Here is a 21,327-nt window from a genome sequence, read left to right as displayed (position 1 = left end):
TGTCATCTAGACATTGGATTATCTGTTGTTCTATTATCCGCTGATACTCAACTTTTGGAAGTCAAAATGGGGACAGATTAATATTATACTGGAATCAACAATTCCATTGACATATAAGGTAGTCATATGTGGAACATTACTGCATATTAAGCCCCCCCATGGACCGCTATAAATGCCGGCTTTTCCTAATTATGACAGCGATAGCCATGCAAATGGTAACTCACAATTGGAAAAATTACGATCGCATTAATTTTTCTTTTTGGTGGGCGAGTTTATGCTCAAGCTATAGGTATGAGAAAATGAATGCTGATAGGTTGGGGCATAGCAATTTATTTAAACTGGTTTGGAGCCCGTTGACGTCTTTTATTACTTCAATATAGCTGTCTTTTGTCTTTAATTTTTGTTTATTTCCATGCACATCCAGGACAGGGTAGGAGGGAGGGGAGGATATCTCTTTTGTTTATTCCTTGATTGAATGTATTTGAAGAGGGGGGGGGATATTTTTTCTGCATTGTTATTGATTGACTATAAGTGCTTATTTTGATTATTAATGTTTGTATAATTTCCTGCACTTTGTATTAGTCTTGAAAACCTAATACAGATTAAAAATAAATAAATTGAAAAATGCAACCTTCTTGGACCTCGATGCCTGCTGGATGTTTAAATATTACCACCACATCCCTTTCTTTTTGTCTTCCTTATAAACGGTAGCCCTTCTCTGTACTGTTCCCAGAGTTTCAATGTGTTTACAAAAACTCAACCCAATTCTCCAGACAGGATTCCACAGGTGACCTGTATAAGGGTAATATTACTTCCCTTTTCTTACCTGTGATATTTATTCATTATACGTATAACCAGACACACATTAGGCTTTCCTATGCCTTTCAAGTTCCAAGCTGGCAGACAGCAAACCTGGTTAGACAACTTCAGTGACAAAGCCAGGCAGACCTATGGCGCCTTTCGGAAAGACATCAAGACCGCCCTATTCAATAGATTTATTTCCCAGCCAGACAAGTCCCCCCATCCTAAAACTTTTCTCTTTATGCTGATTCTACGCTTTTTCTCAAATGTATTCTGCTCTTCTCTTGACTATTCAGTGTCTTCCTCACCATCAGTAGTCAGTATTCTGTAATTCGCTGACCATCCAGCCCCTTTTATGTAAAATGTTCAAGTTTATACTGTAACCTATTTGTAACTTGTAAACACTGATTACTCAATGACTTTCTACCTGTTCTCACACTGTAATTCGCTGACTGTACAGCTCTCCTTCACTGTAAACCGCCTCGAAGTCGCAAGATTATGGCGGTATAGAATAAATAAAGTTATTATTATTATTAAGTGTGTGTGTAGGAGAGCATCAGTTCTGATAATTATTCTTAAATCTCTTTCCTGTTTATTAGTTGCAATATTGCACTTGAGTAAGCAAGTGAAGTCAGTATCTGGAAGCAAAAAAATTCCAGATGACTTCTGAATTATGGGAAAGGTATACTTACCTAGCTAATGCAGCAATATTTCCTAGAGTGTAAAACAGTGCAAACATTTTTGTGCCATTTGGAAGGAAGAGTAATCCTGTTCCCTACACAAAAGAAAAAGTTTGAATGGTTAAATAGCACACAACGGACTCTTCTGACAAAATACATGCTTCAGTTTTAAGATGCAACAGACAACAAACTAACATATTACTAGCAATGCCTATTTTCAACTTCCTTAAATTGTCTTCTGCTCACTGCAAAATGTGGTATTTTTTTGTGGATTCACCTGAGCATTTCAAATATGATGGCTCTAATCCTACAAGGGATCAAATAGCTTTGCAAAGCAAATGATGATTTTAACCTGTATAATCATATTTCAGCTGAGTCAGCAGACATCCATGAAAACAGCAGCTGGAGGAGACACCATTACTACTACCTTCTACGAAGTCTTGAGAATCATTTCCAGCAACACCTCATTATAAAATATTTTCTTAATAATAATAATAACAGCTTATATACCGCAATACCGTGAAGTTCTATGCGGTTTACAAAAGATTAAGCAAAGTTACAAATTGGTACTTCAAGAGGGGAAGAGGAAAGAGAAGTAATTAGACAGGAAATTCATTGTTGAGGAGAAAAGTGATCAAAAGGACAGTAGGTCGCTATTGAGAGGAAAGAGATAAGTGGATCAGTTGTCAAGATGTTTTAGGAACAGGTGTGTTTTTAGACGTTTCCTAAATTCCTCATAAGTAGAGGGCGAAAGTAATTGTTCTAGGTCTTTACCCCATGATGCTGCTTGGTGTGAGAGAAGGAATTCATGGTGTTTTTTCAGTTTGCAACCTCTCACTGGGGGGGAAACGAAGTTGGAATGTGAACTTCTCTTGTGTCTGTTGGTTGAGAAGGAGAAAAGGTCAGTAATGTATTTGGGGGTAAGTCCGTGTAATGCTTTAAAGCAGAAACAGGCAAATTTGAACTTTACGCGTGCCTTCATCGGCAGCCAATGTAGCTGCCGGTAGTAGGGTGTCACGTGGTCAAATTTTTTTAGTCCAAAGATTAGTCTGACTGCCGCATTCTGCAACAGTTGTAGGCGTCGCATATTTTTTTGGGAAATTGCCAAATAGGCGATGTTACAGTAGTCAAGCAGGCTTAGTACGAGGGATTGGACTAGGATTCTAAAAACTGATGCAACAAAATAAGCTTTAAAGGGATCTGAGTTTCCAGAGAGTGAAAAATCCTTTTCTGATTAAGGAATCTACTTGGTCTTTCATGGTTAGGCATTGATCCAGAGTTACACCTAGTATCTTTATGGAGGGCTGGATAGGGTAACTAAGGTTATTGATACAGAGGGGTGATTTAATGTCAAGTGGATGTGGTGAAGCAATGAAAAAAAAAAACCAAACAAAAAAAAAAAAACCCTCCCCCACCCAGATATATACTGTATACAGTGGTACCTTGGTTTATGAGCATAATTCGTTCCAGAAGCATGCTCGTAAACCAAAATACTCGTATATCGAAGCGAGTTTCCCCATAGGAACTAAGGGAAACTCGCTTGATACGTTCCCACCCACCCCTCCCCCCCCCCCCAAGGCCAGTGGGAAAAATGGGAGGCATGCAACGGCTTGCAAAACACAAAACCGGAGCCCGCCAAAAAACATAATCACACACTGGAAATACCAAACATTAGTACGGCCCGAACTGAAACCTAATTGCACAAAACACAAAATAACAGATGCAGTACTCACAGGACGCCGAACCTGCATTGCAAACACCAACAGACAAAGCCACTCTCAAGCTGCTGAATAGTGCCGGTTGAAGCCGGTGAGAACTGGTTTACAGCACAAACAGGCCAGAATTGAAGAACTGAGGTCTCTTTTCTGTTTTTTTTTGTTGTTGTTTTTTTTTTTTTCTGTTTTATTTTTAAACAATGATGGGAAAGAAGAAAAAAAAAAAAAAAACGGAGACCCAGTCAGACCCTCAATTAATGGAGGGAGGGTGAGGCAGGGACCTGGGGGGGTCCAGGTGTAACCCCTAAAGCCGGCACCGTTCAGCCGGACACCCCTGTCTCACTGAAGAGAAAATCTCAACAGGAGAAATAACACTGCCAGCTCACTGAGGAAAAACCTCAACAGGAGAAACAGAATGGCAGTCTCACTGAAGAGAAACCTCAACAGGAGAAATACCAATGTCAGCTCACTGAAGAGAAAACCTCAACAGGAGAAAACAATGTTCCAGACACAGCCAGAATCCAGGAGCTAGTTGAATAGCGACCCTCCTCTGCTGGGAGATAGATCATACTGGAGAATCAGGAGGAGTGCCAGCCAATAGGACCTCCTGTTAATCAGTTTATCTATCTCTGCCTGCTGATAGATGTGTCCTATCCCACTAGTCTCTGGATTCATCTGCTGCTGTTGCTAAGGAATGTGGAAATCACTGCATCCAGAAGCTGAAGGCTGCTCTATGGAAGATATGACTTGTATGCACAGAGATTGCTGATAACTGTCCAGAGCATTCTGATTTTTCTTTTGTAGGAGGATTTTCCAACTTCAATTGCTTAGTATTTTGGTTCAGACAATCTCTTCTTTCTCTAGGAGACATTCCAGTATAGTCTTTTGAGCATGGTCTGAACCCAAACAAAGCTGACACCTGGAATGTGTATGAAAATTCTGCCACAGTTTGGGCAAGGACGAAACACCGACTTTTTTCTTTTTTGAGGGGGGGGGGGGGAACATGAAAGACTAAAAGTAACAAATATGTCTTCTCGAGACAAAGCAAGGCAAAAAACACGGCCATAATACTGGGTGGGCCAAAGGTAGGTATACTGTATTTATTCATTTCTTTTTATTTTACAGGTGTCACAAATAACATTCTTGTAAAGTTTTTGTATCAGTTACATTGTTTCTAGTCTGCATGATTTCAGATGACTGATAACTAATATGCGATATTACCTCACTTTTTTATGCTGATTCCTGAACTGTTCTTAGTTTTTTCACAATTTTACTTCAAAAGATTTATTGATGTAACAGTAGGTAATGAGTATTGTTGAAGGGAAATTTACTCCACAACGGTTCTCTCAGAGTGCATTTAATGATCTTGTATGTGATTTGAATTTGCCTATGGAATCTGCAGAACTACTTGGCTCCCGGCTTAAAGAACACATTACTCATGGTACAGACACAGAGAAAAAGAAATAGTTCCTTTATTCTTACAGAACGATTCCTTGGTTTACTGCAATAATAAATGAGTTAATGCACTTCTATGGCACGAAACATAATCCTACTCAGTGGAGACTTTTCATAAATTCATCAAAGAGGAGCCTCAGTAGAGCTGGGACTCCTGTCTTTGCGTATGTGCCGGGACTCATTAGCTACTTTCTCTAGCCTGCCGCTGTTGGTCCAGGGGTACGGAGACAAGACAAAGGCAAGAGTTCTAGCATACGTGATGGCAGCAGGAAGTTTTCAAGTCAGCTGATGCTGGAGCCCCTCTTCCTGCCCAGTGTGCGAGATCGCATACAGACTGCCGGACAGGGGGAGCAGGGAAGGGAGAATAGGTACTGCAGGACAAGGGGAGCAGGGGTACTGCTGGACAGGGGGGAGGTAAAAGGAAGGGAGAAGAGATGCTGCTGGACCTGGCAGAAAGGGAGGGAAAGGAAAGGTGCTACACACTGGAGGGGAGGGTGAGATGGTACATGGGGAGAGAGCAAGTTGAGTTGGGGGGTGGGAATAAGGGATGCCACTGAGGGAAGAGGCAAGGACAGAGAGAGAAATTGTTAGACTCATGGAGAGGGCAAGATGGATGGGGAGGACAAAAAGGAGGGAAGACAAATGTTACATTGGGGAAGGGGCGAGAGAGAGATGGAGAGTCTCTCTCTCCCCCCCTTCTCCAGTGTAACAAGGAGAGGGAGGGAGAGAGAGAGAGAGAGAGATAGAGATAGATGTTGGTTGGGGGAGGAAAGGAGGACCAGAGGAGAAGCATGCAGGAGGAAGAGAGAAAAAATGTTGGAGTGGTGGAAAAGAGGGAGAAATGTTGGACTGGGAGGGGGTTATATAGGAGGAGGGGGGCCATAAAGGAGGAAGGGAGATGGACTGCAGGGTGCAGAAAGGAGGAAGGGAAAGAGAAATGTTATACTGGGGGGAAGGAGAGAGATGTCAGACCATAGAAATAGGGAGGGAAGGAGAGAGAGAGAGAGAGAGGAAGGGAAAGTATGACATGGAAAAGTAGATTTCGAGAAGAAAGCTGAAATGTGGAAAAACTGAATGTTACGTTAATGCCAAAAATGGATGGAAGGCAGAAAGTGAAGACGGAGAGAAAAACAATCAATGGACAAGAAGGCCCTGGAAACAGTTAAAAGCATAGAAAAATAAAGTCACCAGAAAACAAAGGTAGGGAAAATTATTTTATTTTCAATATAGTGATTGAAATGTGTCAGTTAAATTTTAGCTGCGAGGGCCGCAAAAAAATAATTAATGTCTTATTAAAGAAATGACAATTTTGCATGAGGTAAAACTCGTTATAGTTTATAAATCTTTCCTTTAACTGTTAAAGGAAAGATTTATAAACTATAAAGAGTTTTACCTCATGCAAAATTGTCATTTCTTTAATAAGACATTAACTATTTTTTCTGCAGCCCTCCCCAAGTACCTACAAATCCAAAATGTAGCCCTACAAAGGGTTTGAGTTTGAGTCCACTGCACTATCTGTATTTTGAGAGAGCCAACGACAAGGCCCTTTGAGCCCCTCCTGAAGGGAAGCTAAAATTTATTTATTTCAATTTATATCCCGTCCTACCAGAAAGCTCAGGAGAGGTTACAGAAAAACATACACACTTAGTTTCAAAGACAGAAAGGAATCTGTCTACAACTCATGGGGACTTACTAAGTTTCAAAAGAGGGAACATACATGGTGAGAAAACAGAGGGACTTATCTATAACCCAGGGATTTATATGTAAATAGGAGCTTTGAAGAGGGACTGCATTCCTCTGTGAACAGCAGCCCTGAAAGCTCTTTCAGGCTTTCATATAAACTGCTCTAATAGTCTACTTCTTAAGAGGAGAGTGGCAATGACGACTTCCGAATAGCCTTTTTGCACTAAGGTTACTTGCTCAAGAGCCATGCCGTAAAATCAAAGTGCACTAGATCCTCCAGGGTGACTGGACCCTGTGAGAGTAGTCCCAAATGACAGGGTAACCTGAGACTCACCAGATCTGGATACCATGGCTACCTCAGCCAGTCCAGTGTGACAGTTCAGGCTGTGGTGCATTTCGCTTGACAAAACTAGATGCATCTGCAGCGAACCTGTCTATAGAGTCCAATAGGATAAAAAGTGCATTCTGAAGAGGGCATAAATGCACTCTTGCTATCATGGACCAGGACCTGTAATTACTGCAAAGTGCTGGCTTTTCCCGAATCGCCATGATTTGGTATGTGAGCTATGCCCCGCAGGTTTTGGGGGGAAATACTCTGTTTCTCCACATGTTGAAATGGATGCCCAGATACTCCAGGGACTGTGTTGATTCCAGGCAACCCTTGCAGAAGTTTATGACCCAGCCCAGATTCTGCAGGAGCTGGACTACTTGTTCTACCACTCTCCTTCCATCAGATTTGGACGGAGCTCTTTTCAGCCAATTATCGAAGTAAGGATGCCCCTGAATCCTTGCCTTGTGCAGGTGTGCTGCTACAACGACCATAACCTTGGTGAAGGTGTGCAACGCCATTGCAAGTCCAAACAGACGGGCTGAGAACTGGAGTACTGTTTCAGAATGTGGAACCTTAAAAAAAAAAATTCCTGTGGTCTGGAAAAAATGGGCACATCTAGTAGATAGGCCTCTGTCAAAGCTAGAGAGACAAGAAATTCCCCTGGTGCCACCAAGGCAACGACCAATTTCAGATTGAGGTTTGGCCTCCAATCTTCTGAGTCTCCTCTAAGCCCAATTCTTCATCTGGGATAGTTCCTAGATCTAGGAGCCACTTTACTGTTGCTTGGACTCTGACTGCTTTCTCTGGTTTTCCTGCTGAAGAATTCATAACAAAGTCTTGGAGGGGACAAAAAAGTCAAGCTTCAATCCCTCCCGAATAATTTCCAGCACCTAGCGGTCTGAGAAGATTTGCTTCCAAGCCTCCCAATAAGCCAACAATCTCCTACCTATCTATGGAGTTATAGTTACCAACCTGGCATCATAACTGCTTTTTTTCTTTTTTTGGGGGGGGGAGGCTACTGTACAGCTGGATCCTTGGGACCAGTGCCCCCAAATCTTTGTCTCAAACCTTGAAAATGCCTCTGGGTCGAGCAACCTCTAGAGCAGTGGTTCCCAAACCTGTCCTGGGGGACCCCCCAGCCAGTCAGGTTTTCAAGATATCCCTAATGAATATGCATGAGAGAGATTTGCATACCTGTCACTTCCATTATATGCAAATCTCTCTCATGCATATTCATTAGGGATATCTTGAAAACCTGACTGGCTGGGGGTCCCCCAGGACAGGTTTGGGAACCACTGCTCTAGAGTATTGGTGAAAGTGCCTAGAGCCATGAAAATTACCCCAACCTAAGGGCCTTTGGTCTGCCTTCTGGCAAAGACTTTAGTTTCTGATCTGCCACATTGGCCATAAAATCGTGCAACCCCTTTCCAAAGAGCAACTGACCTTTGAAAGGTAATTTGCTCAATGTAGCTTTAGAAGCTGAATCTCCTGCCCACTGCCCGATGCAAAGCATTCTGCAGACAGAGATAACATGTGCATAAACTTTGCTTGAAACCCTGAATAGATCATATAGAACATCTGCTACATAATCGATCCCATCCATAAGCGACATGGGTGTGGGTGTGCTTTGCTGGGGATGCAAATACCAGCTTCCCCAGATCAGTCTAGGTTTTTTAACCTGGAAAACAAGCCATCTGTGTCCCCATAATCCCAGAGGGACTACAGGGGCTCAGCTGATGGCTTTTGACCCCTCATGTGCTGAACGGCACATGGAATAAGGATGATCCTTGGCCGGCCTTCCAGTTCAAATCTGGCATGAATCCAGGTTATCACAGCCTTGATTTTGAGCTAAATCAAGGTGTTTTGAGACAGAAAGAGACTTAAATTAAAATTGGGAAATCCAAGGTGGCCATTGCAATAGCAAATTTTATAACAAAAAAATCCAGGGAAAGGGTTTATGGCGGTGGGGGACTATGTCCCTAGCCCAGGGAATCTTCAAAAATTACTTTGGAGAACCCCCCTCCCTTCATGATTTCTCCCATAGGCTGCTATAGCCTGTACACACTGTGCCATGCTGGTGCTAAGAACTGCCTGAACTACAAATATTAAAAAAGGGTCTTTGGTGTTTAGCACATCCACTCAACCCACTTCCCTACCAGATATGACTGCCTCTCCCCTTCCTGGTGTTTAGTGGGACTCTTGCTTCTGCCCCCCCCCCCCAAAAAAAAAACAACAATAAAAAAAAAAAACACAGCTGAACTAAAAAACTAATCTCTGTTGTCTAGTGAAATCTGCCCCCCTCCCAATACCCTTATATGGCAGTGACACTGCAGTGCATCCCAGGTGCCTCCATTTTGAAGATGATAGTGTGGAGGAGAGACAGGAGCAAGTGGGCATTGCTCCTGCCTCATGGATCTCGGAGGGTCTAGGCCAAGTGTCCCCAGGGGGAAGTTTCCAACAAACATTGGGGACTTTATTTTTTTTTTTTAGCTCAGTTGAATTTGAATCATTGCTGAGCCAGTTTATCCCCACCCATCTGAAACAACTCAGGGAAGTCACATTCACGTAAAAACATAATACAGCTTATATTCATGAAGATCATTTGCTCATACATCTATTACCATGTTTCCCCCAAAATAAGACCTAACCTGAAAATAAGTCCTAGCATGAATTTCGTGGTAGGTCTTAATATATGCCCTACCCCAAAAACAAGCCCTAGTCCCCGGAAGCCTAACCTAAATGTACCTGGATTTGCTGGCAGCAGCGCTTCCCACCGCCCCGCTGACCCTTCCATTATTCCTCCCATCTGAACCCCCACCAACCCTCCGACTGTGAGACCTTCATACCTCCCTCCAAAGAGCAGCATCGGCAGCACTTTAAACAGGCTGCTTCACTGCCGTCACTCACTGGGGTATTCCCTCTGCCGCATTACTGATAGTCATCAGCAACACGGCACATGGAAGGCCCCGGCGGGATAAGCCGTGAAGCAGCCTGTTTAGAGTGCTGCCGATGCTGCTCTTTGGAGGGAGGTATGTAGGTCTCACGGTCGGCAGGGTTCGGATGGGAGGGAGGCTGGCTATGTAAGGGTTCTGCTACATGAGGGGAGGGAGGGAGGAAGGGATAGAAGCTGTGCAAGGGTTCTGCTACACAGGAGGGAGGGAGGGAGGGATAGAAAGATGCTGCAGAGGGAAAGCACAAGGGGATGAGTGAGAGGGGAGGAAAGATGCTGCACATGTGGGGGAGAGAAAGGATAGAGGAAAAATTGGGGTAAAGGAGAAGAAGGGAGAGGATCATTGTACATGAAAAAAATAAAACCTACCCCGAAAATAAGCCCTAGTGCATTTTTGGGGCCCAAAATTAATATAGGACACTGTCTTATTTTCAGGGGGAAATGGTAGGATAGCCAAAGAAAAATATAAAAACACTTACGAGAATAGAACATACAACTCCAGAAACAAAACATATGGCAAACCATTTTACTCGTGTACCGAAACTGAGTGTTGAAGAATCCAGGACCTTAAAAAGGAAAGAGAAAAAAAAGTTAGAATAAAATGGTTTGATAGGATATGGCTCAAACAAATTCTTCCTATGACCAGAGTGAAATACAGTGGTACCTTGGATTACGAGCATAATCCGTTCCAGGAGCATGCTCGTAATCCAAAATGCTCGTATATCAAAGCAAGTTTCTCCATAGGAAGTAAGGGAAACTTGCTTTGATATGTTCCCACCCCAAACCTTCTCCCCCCGCCCCCCCCTGAGAACTGGCATTGCTCCCCCCGAAGGCCCCCCGCCCGCAAATGGGCACCCTCCCCCCCGCGATCCGGCACCCCCCGCCGCCATCATGCACCCCCCTGCCGCCATCTGAGATCCCCCAACCCACCCGAACCCTCTTCTTACTTCCCTCCGCATCGGCATCGCCGGCATCAGCATGTCCTGTGCCCGATCTGCTTCCTGTGCCGGGCCTTGAGCATGCGCGCAAGCTCAAGGCCCGGCACAGGAAGAAGATTTTCGGGCACAGGACATGCTGATGCCGGCGATGCCGATGCGGAGGGAAGTAAGAAGAGGGTTTGGGTGGGATGGGGGATTTCAGGTGGCGGCGGGGGGTGCCTGATGGCGGCGGGGGGGAGGGTGCCGGTTCTCGGGGGGGGGGGGGGCGCTCGTACAGCGAGGCAATCTTGGTTTACGAGGCACCAAATTTGCAAATGTTTTGCTCGTCTTGCAAAACACTCGCAAACCGGTGCACTCGTAAACCGAGGTACCACTGTATATGTATGATTTATCGTTTTACGAGGGTCCTGGCATTCAATACTATAAACTCCTTTTACAAAGCTGTGCTACCAATTAGTGGTGCACTGAAAGCGGAAAAAGTCCATGGGATTAGTATGGGCTTCTTTACATTCAGCATGACGCTAATCAGTACTGCAGCTTTGTAAAAGGAGCCCTATTCTCACCAAGAGAGATCAAGGGCTTTGGCTAATCTAGTTACTTTCAATTTACCTCTGCTTGCCAGTTTAAGCATACGCTTTCCATTTGAAAACAGACATGGTGAATTTTATTCCTACCTGATAACTTAATTTCCTTGAACCCTGCTAGACCAGTCCAGACTCGTACATTATGCCCCTTACCAGCAGAGGAGCCCCTTACCAATGGAGGAGCCTGAGGCACCTGAGCCAATCAGGGCCTTAGGCTCCTCCCCATGCATCACATGTGCACTGGGGCGGGGCCTAAGGCCCACATTCGGGTGCGCAGGAGCAGGAGGATTTTTCGGTTCCTCCTGCTCCAGAAGACAGCAGCGCTGAAGACCTAAGGAGCAGGAAGGTATTGAGTGCCCCTCCTGCTCCCAACTTTTAGGTACAGGGGAGGTGTCGGGTCGGGCCAGGCCCGGCATGAACAAGGGTGGGTCAGTCCGGTCGGGGGTTATGCGGTGGGCCAGGGGGTGACTCAGTTGGTGGCAGGGCAGGAGGGAGCTTGCATCCCTCCTGCCATATTCGCCACGGGCGGGAAGAGCAGCATCAGGTGGTAGCAGAACGGAGTTAGCATCCCTCCTGCTTTTTGTGGGGCATTGACCGGTGGGGGGGGGGCATTTTTTTAAGGGTGTGAGGAGGGAGGAGGCACTTAGGGGGGCTTTTTTATTTTTTAACTGAGCAGCTATTTTGTGTGTGTAATATACACAAACTATCTGCCCGATTTAAAAAAAAAAAAAAAATTTAAAAGTCAGCAGAAGCCCTGACAGCAGTGACAGGAGACTTTTTCTCCTGTCAGGGTCTGCGCAGGCTCCAGGATCGCTCTGTAGCTATCCATGCAGTGAGTGGGGGGCATGTCAACGATCATCCCCATTTGCATGCAGGCCTTCTGTGAATTCGTCGGTCTGCATGCAATCTGGAACGGATCGGAGACACAATCGAGGTTTAGTGAATCTAGCCCTAAGCTTTCTCCAAAATAGACCTGCCCCTTTTGGTCCAAACATCAACCTTATAATGCCCGATAAACAAATGCAGTAATGATCAAGTCGCAGCCCTACAAATATCCTCTGGATACAATACTCTGGCTTCTGCCCAAATAGCTACGTCAGCTTTCATCAAATGAGGACAGAGACCTCATAGGACTAACTTTTGGTTAAGAAAGTATACCGCTTCTATTGCCATCTTAATCCAATGCACCAGGGATGACTTGGTCTTAACATAGACCACTAAACAGTAAAAACAGATAAGCTGATTTGAAAAAAAGAATTACAGTAGTGACCCCCAGATAAATGGATGAATAAATGCCCTATAAACATCCATTTATATGGGTAACATTGTTATTACGCATATTCCAAATAAACAGTGATCTTTGTCAACCATCTAATTTTAGACCAGTAGCCAATATTCCTCTGTTGACTAAATTACTAATAAGCAGCTATCAGAATATACAGAACAATTCTCTTGTTTACATCCAGCTCAATTTGGATTTCTGACCTAAACATAGCACTGAATTGTTAATGTTAACTAACATCAAGAGTAAAATATTGGCTGAATTTGGGTCAATCTATATTACTACAATTTGATATTAATGCAGCGTTTGATTCAGTAGATCATTCACTATTACCGGTAAGTAGATTAAGCGATTTGGGTTTGTGTGGATCAGTTATAAAACGGTTTACGGAATTTCTTACAAATCAAGGATGGAATTTTCTCTAAAAGTTGGAATTCTTTTTGTGGAGTTCCACAGGGATCTTCTATTTAACATAAGAATTGTCATACTGGGACAAACAAAGTCCAACAACTCCAGAATCCTGTTTCCAACAATGGCCAACCCAGGTCCTAAGTACCTACTAGATCCCAAGTAATCCAACGGATTTTATGCTGCTTATTCTAAGAATAAGCAGTGGATTTCCCCAAGCCATCTCAATAATGTCCTATGGACTTCCCTTTTGGGAATTTATCCAAACCTTTTTGAAACCCTGCTAAGCAAACTGATTTCACCACATTCTCCGGCAATGAATATTGAGATCAGAGATTGTATTGGAAAACTTGAAAGATGGGCTCTGTCCTGTAAACTGTTAAACCATAAAACTTTTGATTATTTGTATTTAGTTTCAATCAGTTATCTTTGGTCCCTACATGGATAACATTGGAATCTGGAGCTTCTCTTAAAGTTGAAAAACCAGCCAAAGCATTAGGGGTTATTTTGGACCCCTCCTTGACATACAAGGATCAAATCATAAATTTATGGAAGAAAACCGTATGTAATGAGAACTGCATTCAATTCTGGTCACTGTATCTAAAAAAAAAAAAAACCTTACATATACTGTATATAATTCTGATATATATATATATATATATACATATATATATAATAATTAGAAAGTTTCATAGAAGATTGCCCAAAATGATAAAGGGGATGGAACTCCTCTCATTTAAGAGATGACTTAACAGGTTAAGAGTTCTTTAGCTCGCGGGCCTTGGAGCAGGAGAGAGCGAGCATCCCTCCTGCTCCCAACATCCGAGAAAGGTATGGGGAGGGGTGGGGTTTATGGGAGCCTCTGGTGGCAGGAGGGAGTGGGCATCTCTCCTGCCTTTTTTTTTTGGGGGGGGGAAGGTAGGGTATAGTTTGGGTGCGCCTCCAATGGCAGGAGGAAGTGGGCATCTTTCCTGCCATTTTCACTGCTACATGGGGAGGGGGGGGGGGGTTCACATCAATTTTTTTTTCCTCATGCAAGGGGGGGGGCTCAGCATGGCAGGAGGGAGTAAGCATCCCTCCAACTGATTTTTGCTGGTACAGGGTGGGACGTTGGTCTCCGGTGCATCAGGGGGATGTCAGAGAGGGTCGTTGGCAGGGGGCGGGGTTTTTGTTTTTTTTTGAGACAGATATTATGCTTGTGTAAGACAGGTAAGCAACTTGTCTGAATCAGTCGCTTTTTTATTGCTAAACCCATCGCTTTTTTTCTGGATTGCCAAGTGCATCAATCGCTCCTCTGACGTCAGAGGCAGGATCGCGAAGGAAACAGGTCAAAGCAGTTTGCAAAGCCAATATAACCGCGATCTTCTTTGCAGGTTGCATCTATAAGGTAAACGGAGCGGGGAGGCCAAGGGAGAAGCGGGAGGCCAGGGTGGGAAACCGGATGCAAGGGGGGAAAAGCCGACATCAGCACTTCCCGACTGACCCTCCCTTCTCGCCCTCTAAAGTAGGTGCGGCAGTGGCCGTCCAGCAAGAGCAGCGCTGCCGCTCCTGCTTTAGGGGGCGAGGGTCCGAATCGAGAAGCCAATTTTTTTATGTTGTAAATCGATTCGAATCAATTCACCCAAAGTGAATCGGTGACCCGATTCGAATCGTGAATCGGGCAGCACTACTCTCCGGTTTAGGAAGTAGAAAGCACAAGTAGGGCTAAACAAATTGCCTAACTTCTAAATGACTGATACATAACACAACGTCCTGTGCTCATGTACTGAACCAATTTCCCTAGGCCACAGGCTTCCCAACACTGTGATTTGGCATTTGTCATTACAACTATCCAGTCCAAGAGTTCAAAAATGATGCCTCCCAATAAATTTTGTGGAATAGCCTAGCAAGCTGCTGCCTACTGAGAGTGCATATTAGAACAACCTCACGTGTGCGCTTGACCACAGTTTTAGCTCCCATTATAGAAGCTGAGAAGCTAAAAATAATCCCAAGCTCTTGGCATTTGCATTGCAAAAAGGCACTAAATTGATCCATAATTCCATGTATTTTCTTAAATGAGAAATACCACTTCTACTCCAGTGTTGAAGACGACCCCGGCTAATTGCGGGGGAATGGCTTAAGGAAGATGGCCGCGGGTAGCTGGAGCTAAGACGCCACGGAAGCTCCCGGGCTACCTTTAATCTTGGTATGGTGAAACGCAAATCTAAACTTCGGGTTTTTCCCGACGAACCTTTGCCAGCAGCAGCGGGCCCGATGGACGTCTTTCTCCAACGTGGGACGTGAACACAGCCGGAGGCTTCCTCGGCTGGGAGAGACACGCCTGCTGAAACGTTACAGCTCTCCCTCGAGGCAACATCGATAACTCCGGAAGAGCGGAGTCTTCCGAGTCGTACTGGGGCGTCTGAGCAGTCGATGGAGGAGAGAATGTCCCGGGGTGTTCCCTCTCCTGACCGGCTGAGCTCGGGAGTCGACTCAGCAGGAGGAGTTGTGAAGCCAATTAAAATATCAGAGCACTTGGAGGAATTGAAACAGAAATTGCCTCAGGGTTTCCTTACATTGAATTTGTTTCCAGCTGAAGTTCCAGGTACTTTAAATTCATCAGAGGGTCTGGGTTCTGAACTGATACCTATGCAGAAGCCCAAGGTTTTCAATATGGAGACAATTTGGGAAGCAATATCTAGTTTGCAAATCTCTTTGGGGACTCAAATGCAGCAACTTATTACACGTTACACTTCTGTTGTGTCTGAAAATTTGGAATTGAAAAATAGACTATCCAGCGTGGAAACTAAAGTGGATTGACATGAAATTAGAATAAAGACAGTGGAATCCCAGGCTTCGGTCTGGATAAGAGATAGTGGAAACCTTAATTTTAAGGTCGAAATGTTGGAAAATATGATTAGAAGAAATAACCTTCGGATTACCAACTTTCCAAAATTACCACTTATTTTAGTGCGGGATACATTTAAAAAGTATTTAAAAGAAGTTTTGAAAGTTCCCGAAACCTCTTATCCACCTCTCACTAAAATATATTACTTACCAACTAGACCAGCTGTTCAGAAACCAAACCAGCAGAATTTGTCTGCTGATAGTTTGGATTTGACCAATTTCCTTGAGAGGTCAGGTGAAGAGATACCGGCAACTGCTACGCTACTTGTACAATTTGCCATCGACTCTGACAGGGACTGGATGCTTAAATTGTTTTTTAAGTTTAAAGATGTACCATTTATGACTAAATTAGTGAGAATGTATCCAGACGTGTCAAGAATGACCCAAAAGAGAAGAAAACAATTTCTTATTTGAGGCCAAGGGTTCTGCAGTTAGGAGCGACGTTTGTACTCAGATTCCCCTGTAAATGTGTAATGACCTATCAAGGGAATAGATTTATTTTCTTTGAACCTCAGCAGTTGACAAAATTTATTTCTGCTAAAGAGCAAACTTAGAATACTTGAGAGAACCTCTGTTTCAAGTCAGCTCATTAATAAGGTTCTGGTTCTCCCTTGCTACCATCTTTTATTTTCTTTGTATTGTTTAATAGAGGATTCAGCTATTGTATTGCTCTCTCCCCCTTTAATTGAGGTCTAATGTAACAATCCAGTAAATTTTATATTTTGGTTTAATGCTTTACCTTTATGATGAGAAAATAAATTCTTTTGGGTTTTTTTCTAATGTAATTTCTATTATTTGATTATTGTCTCACCTTAAAAGTTTGTACTGGTATTGTACTATTTCTTTGTTTTCACTAATAACTATGTCAATACTATAAAATGAAAATAAAGAATTAAAAAAAAAAAAAAGAAGACGACCCCAAGATACTGGAGTACTTGAGAGGGAACTAAATGACTCAGCAAAGTTCATGACCCAGCCAAGATATTGCAAAAAAAAACAAAAAAAAACCCAACAACAAAACTATTCAGGCTGTGGCCACCTGAGAACCCTGTTCAGAATCAGCTTGAAAAATCTAATTATCTAAATAAGGGTGAACTTGAGTCCCTTCCTTGCACAAGTATGCTGCAATTACTACCATCACCTTGGAGAATGTCCTGGAAATCACTATCAAATTGAAGGGCAGAGTTCTGAACTGATAATGCTCATCTCAGGGAGCTTCTCTGACTACATAAAAATTTACTTTGAATAAGACATGGGAAGTTAGGAATTGGCCTGGTTTCCAATGCTGGAGTGGTCTATGTTTAATGGTTGTACTTCATATGAAATAGTTTTAAGATACTAAATCATTTGTTTGTGCTAAAACGAATGTACAGTAAAGCAGAAAACAAAGGAAAGGAAAAATAGAAAAAATAATTGAATAACCCCCTTCAGTGAAATAAAATAAATGTCAAGTAGATTAGGCCACAGTTTCTCAACCTGCAGTACATGTACTCTAGGGGGTACGCAGGCTGACCGCCCACTCCATTTAATTACCCCCGCTGCTGCCGCAACTCTAGGAAGGGAAGGGCCAGGTGCGTGAAGCGATTGCACACCACCGGCCCACAAGCCTTTCCCCCGACATCAATTCTGAAGAATTGGGGTGGAGGAGAGGAAGGGAGAGATGATCATTGTACATGAAAAAAAATAAGACACCCCCCGAAAATAAGTTATAGTGCATTTTTTGAACCCAAAATTTATATTAGACACTGTCTTATTTTCAGGGAAACATGGTAGTTATATTGCCTTCCTGTTGAGGTTGTCATTGGAGCATCAAGAACCTTAAAAATATGTTATTTCGAAACCAAAACAGTATCTTTTACAATGGGCCAATGAATAGATTGAAAAAGGATGAAATGGATGAAAAAGGTTAATTAAGACATCATTTTGTTCTAAGGAGATTTCAGCGATATTTCCAATCTGCCAATAATTGTCATACATGCAAGCAACATATTGGCTAGGCTGCAGGTTGACAAGTTGAATAAATGAAGGATTATCAGCTTTAGTGACATCAGCAATGAAAAATGTTTCAACTCCTGACTGCTAAAACACAGTTACTTACTGTAACAGGTGTTATCCAGGGACAGCAGGCAGATATCTCACATGTGGGTGATGGCATCCGCGGAGCCTGGTACGAACAGCTTTAAGTGTGTAACCACTCTAACTTTTTAGAAACTTTGTGGCTGTCCACACTGTGCAAGCACGAGTGCCTTCCCACCCGACATAGGCTCACGGTTCCTCACTTCCATAAGCAAGCTAAGAAACCAACCAGGGGAGGAGGGTGGGTTGTGAGAATATCTGCCTGCTGTCCCTGGATAACACCTGTTATGGTAAGTAACTGATTTTCCCAGGACAAGCAGGCAACATATTCTCACATGTGAGACTCCCTAACTTATTACAATGGGATGGAGGGAATGTTGGCCATTAAGAAAATAAAGTTTGCAATACTACTTGGCCGAAGTGACCATCCTGTCTGGAATAAGATTCCAGACAGTAGTGAGACATGAATGTATGAACTGAGGACCAAGTAGCAGCTTTACAGATCTCATCAATAGGAGTACCGTATTTTCACGTAGATAACGCGCACCCTTGTAAAACGCGCACACGGGTATAGCGTGCGGGAAACCGAAATATGTTTAAAAAATTTTGTATACCGCGCACACCCGTATACCGCGCATGCTGCCCCGACTCGCCTGTCGCCGCCCGACTCTCTTCTGGCCACCCCGACTCTCCTTTCACCCGCCCCGACTCTCCTCTCCCCCTTGAAGTCCTGTCCCCACCCTGAAAGCCTGATGCCACCCCCGATATCCGATTCACCCCCCGCAGGACCGCTCGCACCCCCACCCCGAAGGACCGCTCGCACCCCGACAGCCTCCCGACCCCCCCCATCATGTAGACACTCCTACCTGTGTCCTGCTGCTTCCTCTTCCGGCGGTCCTGCCCTTTCTCTGACGTCAGAGAAAGGGCGGGACCGCCGGAAGAGGAAGCAGCGCAGGCGCAGGGCTCACAGAAGGGCCGGGACCGCCAAGAGGAAGCAGCAGGACACCGGTAGGAGCGTCTACATGATGGGGGGGGGGTCGGGAGGCTGTCGGGGTGCGAGCGGTCCTTCAGGGTGGGGGTGCGGGTGGGAGTGCGTGCGAGCGGTCCTGCGGGGGGGGGGGGGGTGAATCGGACATTGGGGGGTGGGAACTATGTAAAAAAAATTTGTACAACGCGCTCACGCGTATAACGCGCAAGGTTATGCACGGTTTGTAAAATCGTGTATAACGTGCGCGTTATATGCGTGAAAATACGGTAGAACATAAGAGAGAAACTGAAGCTACCATAGCTCGGACTTTGTGTGCTGTCACATGACCCCTGAGTTGCAGCCCAGCTTTAGCATAATAGAAGGCAATATAGCCTGCCAACCATGTGGAGATAGTTCTCATGTGGATTAAAAACTGGTTGGCGGATAGGAAACAGAGAGTGGGGGTAAATGGACAATACTCGGACTAGAAAAGTGTCACGAGTGGAGTGCCGCAAGGTTCGGTGCTTGGATCCGTGCTCAACATATTTATAAATGACCTGGAAATTGGTACGACGAGCGAGGTGATTAAATTTGCAGACGATACAAAGTTATTCAGAGTAGTGAAAACACAGAAGGATTGTGAATACCTGCAACGTGACATAAATACACTCGAGAATTGGGCCGCGACATGGCAAATGAGGTTTAATGTGAATAAGTGTAAGGTGGTGCATGTCAGTAACAAAAATCTTATACATGAATACAGGATGTCCAGTGCTGTACTCGGAGAGACCCCCCCAGGATAGAGACTTGGGTGTACAGGTCGACAAATCGATGAAACTGTCCATGCAATGCACGGCGGCGACGAAAAGGGTGAACAGAATGCTAGGAATGGGATCACAAACAGATCGGAGAAGGTTATCATGCCGATGTACCGGGTCATGGTACACCCCTACCTGGAAAACTGCGTCCAGCACTGGTCGCCGTACATGAAGGTCACAGTACTACTCGAAAGGGTCCAGAGAAGAGCGACTAAAATGGTTAAAAAAGCTGTCTGATCCACTCAAATAGTCCTTTCCATTGTAGCTATTATAAAAGCATTAATGAATGTCTTGTTTCCCCGCCCAACAGATAAATAAATAGAAACATAACAGAAGCACTTTTCAGAACCATTTTAAAACTAAGGTAACAAAATAACTTCATTTAGTTTTAAACATGTGTGTACAATAACATCAAAAATAAGACAGACAACCAGCCCTCCCCATAAGCGTAGCCAGGTTTTGAATTAAGGGGGAGCAGATCTTTTGTAAAATAGGGACCAGTACAATGCTGAAGGATACCATTTTATTCAAAAGCTGGGTGTTGTTGTTTTTTTTTTTTGGGGGGGGGGGGTGAGCTACTGCTCCATTTGCACCCCACCCAGCTATGCCCCTTCCCAACACACAAACATACTAAACAAACATTGGCACATGAAAGCTAATTGTACTGACAACTGTGGTGTTGTGTGGTGACACAGGAAGAACAGTTGAGCTCAATCAGGCATTTTCAGCAACAGGACTCCTTACCTTATCTGCTCCAAGTTATCCTGATGCAGCATGAAAAAAAGAGAGTACAGAATTTAAACAATATGACCAAACACCTTTCATAGAAGGTGAAACAATTTCACTGCCTCTGAGGTATACAAAAACCTTTCATACCTACATATTAGAGATATTCTGAAAATACAACTGACTAGGGGTAAGAAGCGAGGGGAGGAAAAGAGAACTAGTTTGCGTATCACTTCTGTATTGTACTAAATTATTACATTAGAAAAACAAACCTCAACAAACCATTCATCACTGGTCTACTTTAGCTCTACTGAAAGGTAAGGCGATATCTCTTTTTTATAGTATCTTAAGAGACCACACCTTCACCTTTACACCTCAATCCATGAACCATTGGGGTTCTATCCTAACGACCACACTTTCTGAAATAGACTGGGAACTCTTATGGTCATCTACAAATCGTCCTCTATTATCCTCAAGAGTTTCACAATCAATGTTCTTTGTTATGTGGAATGCAATATGGACTCCATTTCGAATGTGGAAAGCGAAACTGAAACAAGATCCTACTTGTTGGAACTGTTTGAAAGAACCTGGAACTCTTGATCACATGCTTCTTCACTGCACTATGGTTCATTCCTTTTGGATTCATATCTGGGACACCATAAAATCTATTACCAAATGTTCAGAAGATATTTCCATGGACATTATAATCCTTCGTTCTCAACACCCTTGTTTTGCACTATCAAACTGTCCTCCTAAACTCATTGACACCATGTTTGTGACAGCTCTTATGCACATTTTGAAAAATTGGAAGTCATCCACACTACTAGACTACACCTTTTGGTGGAACTCTTTGAGCATGTACCACAAATTCGAATCATATGCATATGAAAAGAACATGATATCCAGTTTCTCTACAAATTTCGTGCAAAATAAATCACCTTGGTCATTCTTAGATTCATATGTTCACTCTACCTCGTAGACAATTCTGCCCCTCTCTCTCTCTCTTTCTCTCTCTCTCTTTCCTTAT

The 21,327-nt window shown here is 43.7% G+C and overlaps 1 protein-coding gene across 2 annotated transcripts in view; it reads right to left on the bottom strand.

Annotated features, from left to right (window-relative positions):
* The window catches only part of SFT2D1 (SFT2 domain containing 1), an 87,055-nt gene that overhangs the window by 41,333 nt on the left and 24,395 nt on the right, over positions 1 to 21,327 (bottom strand). For both annotated transcript variants that reach the window (XM_033937294.1, XM_033937293.1), the window contains exons 2-3: positions 10,095 to 10,181; positions 1,494 to 1,576 (exon numbers count right to left, since the gene is read on the bottom strand). In XM_033937294.1, the coding sequence (XP_033793185.1) occupies positions 1,494 to 1,576; positions 10,095 to 10,181 (170 nt within the window). The remainder of the gene's footprint in view (positions 1 to 1,493; positions 1,577 to 10,094; positions 10,182 to 21,327) is intronic.

Source organism: Geotrypetes seraphini, chromosome 3 (genome assembly GCF_902459505.1).
Source record: "Geotrypetes seraphini chromosome 3, aGeoSer1.1, whole genome shotgun sequence".
NCBI lineage: Eukaryota > Metazoa > Chordata > Amphibia > Gymnophiona > Dermophiidae > Geotrypetes > Geotrypetes seraphini.
Note: the sequence above shows the minus strand (reverse complement) of the source record. Positions and strands in the feature narration are given on the sequence as shown.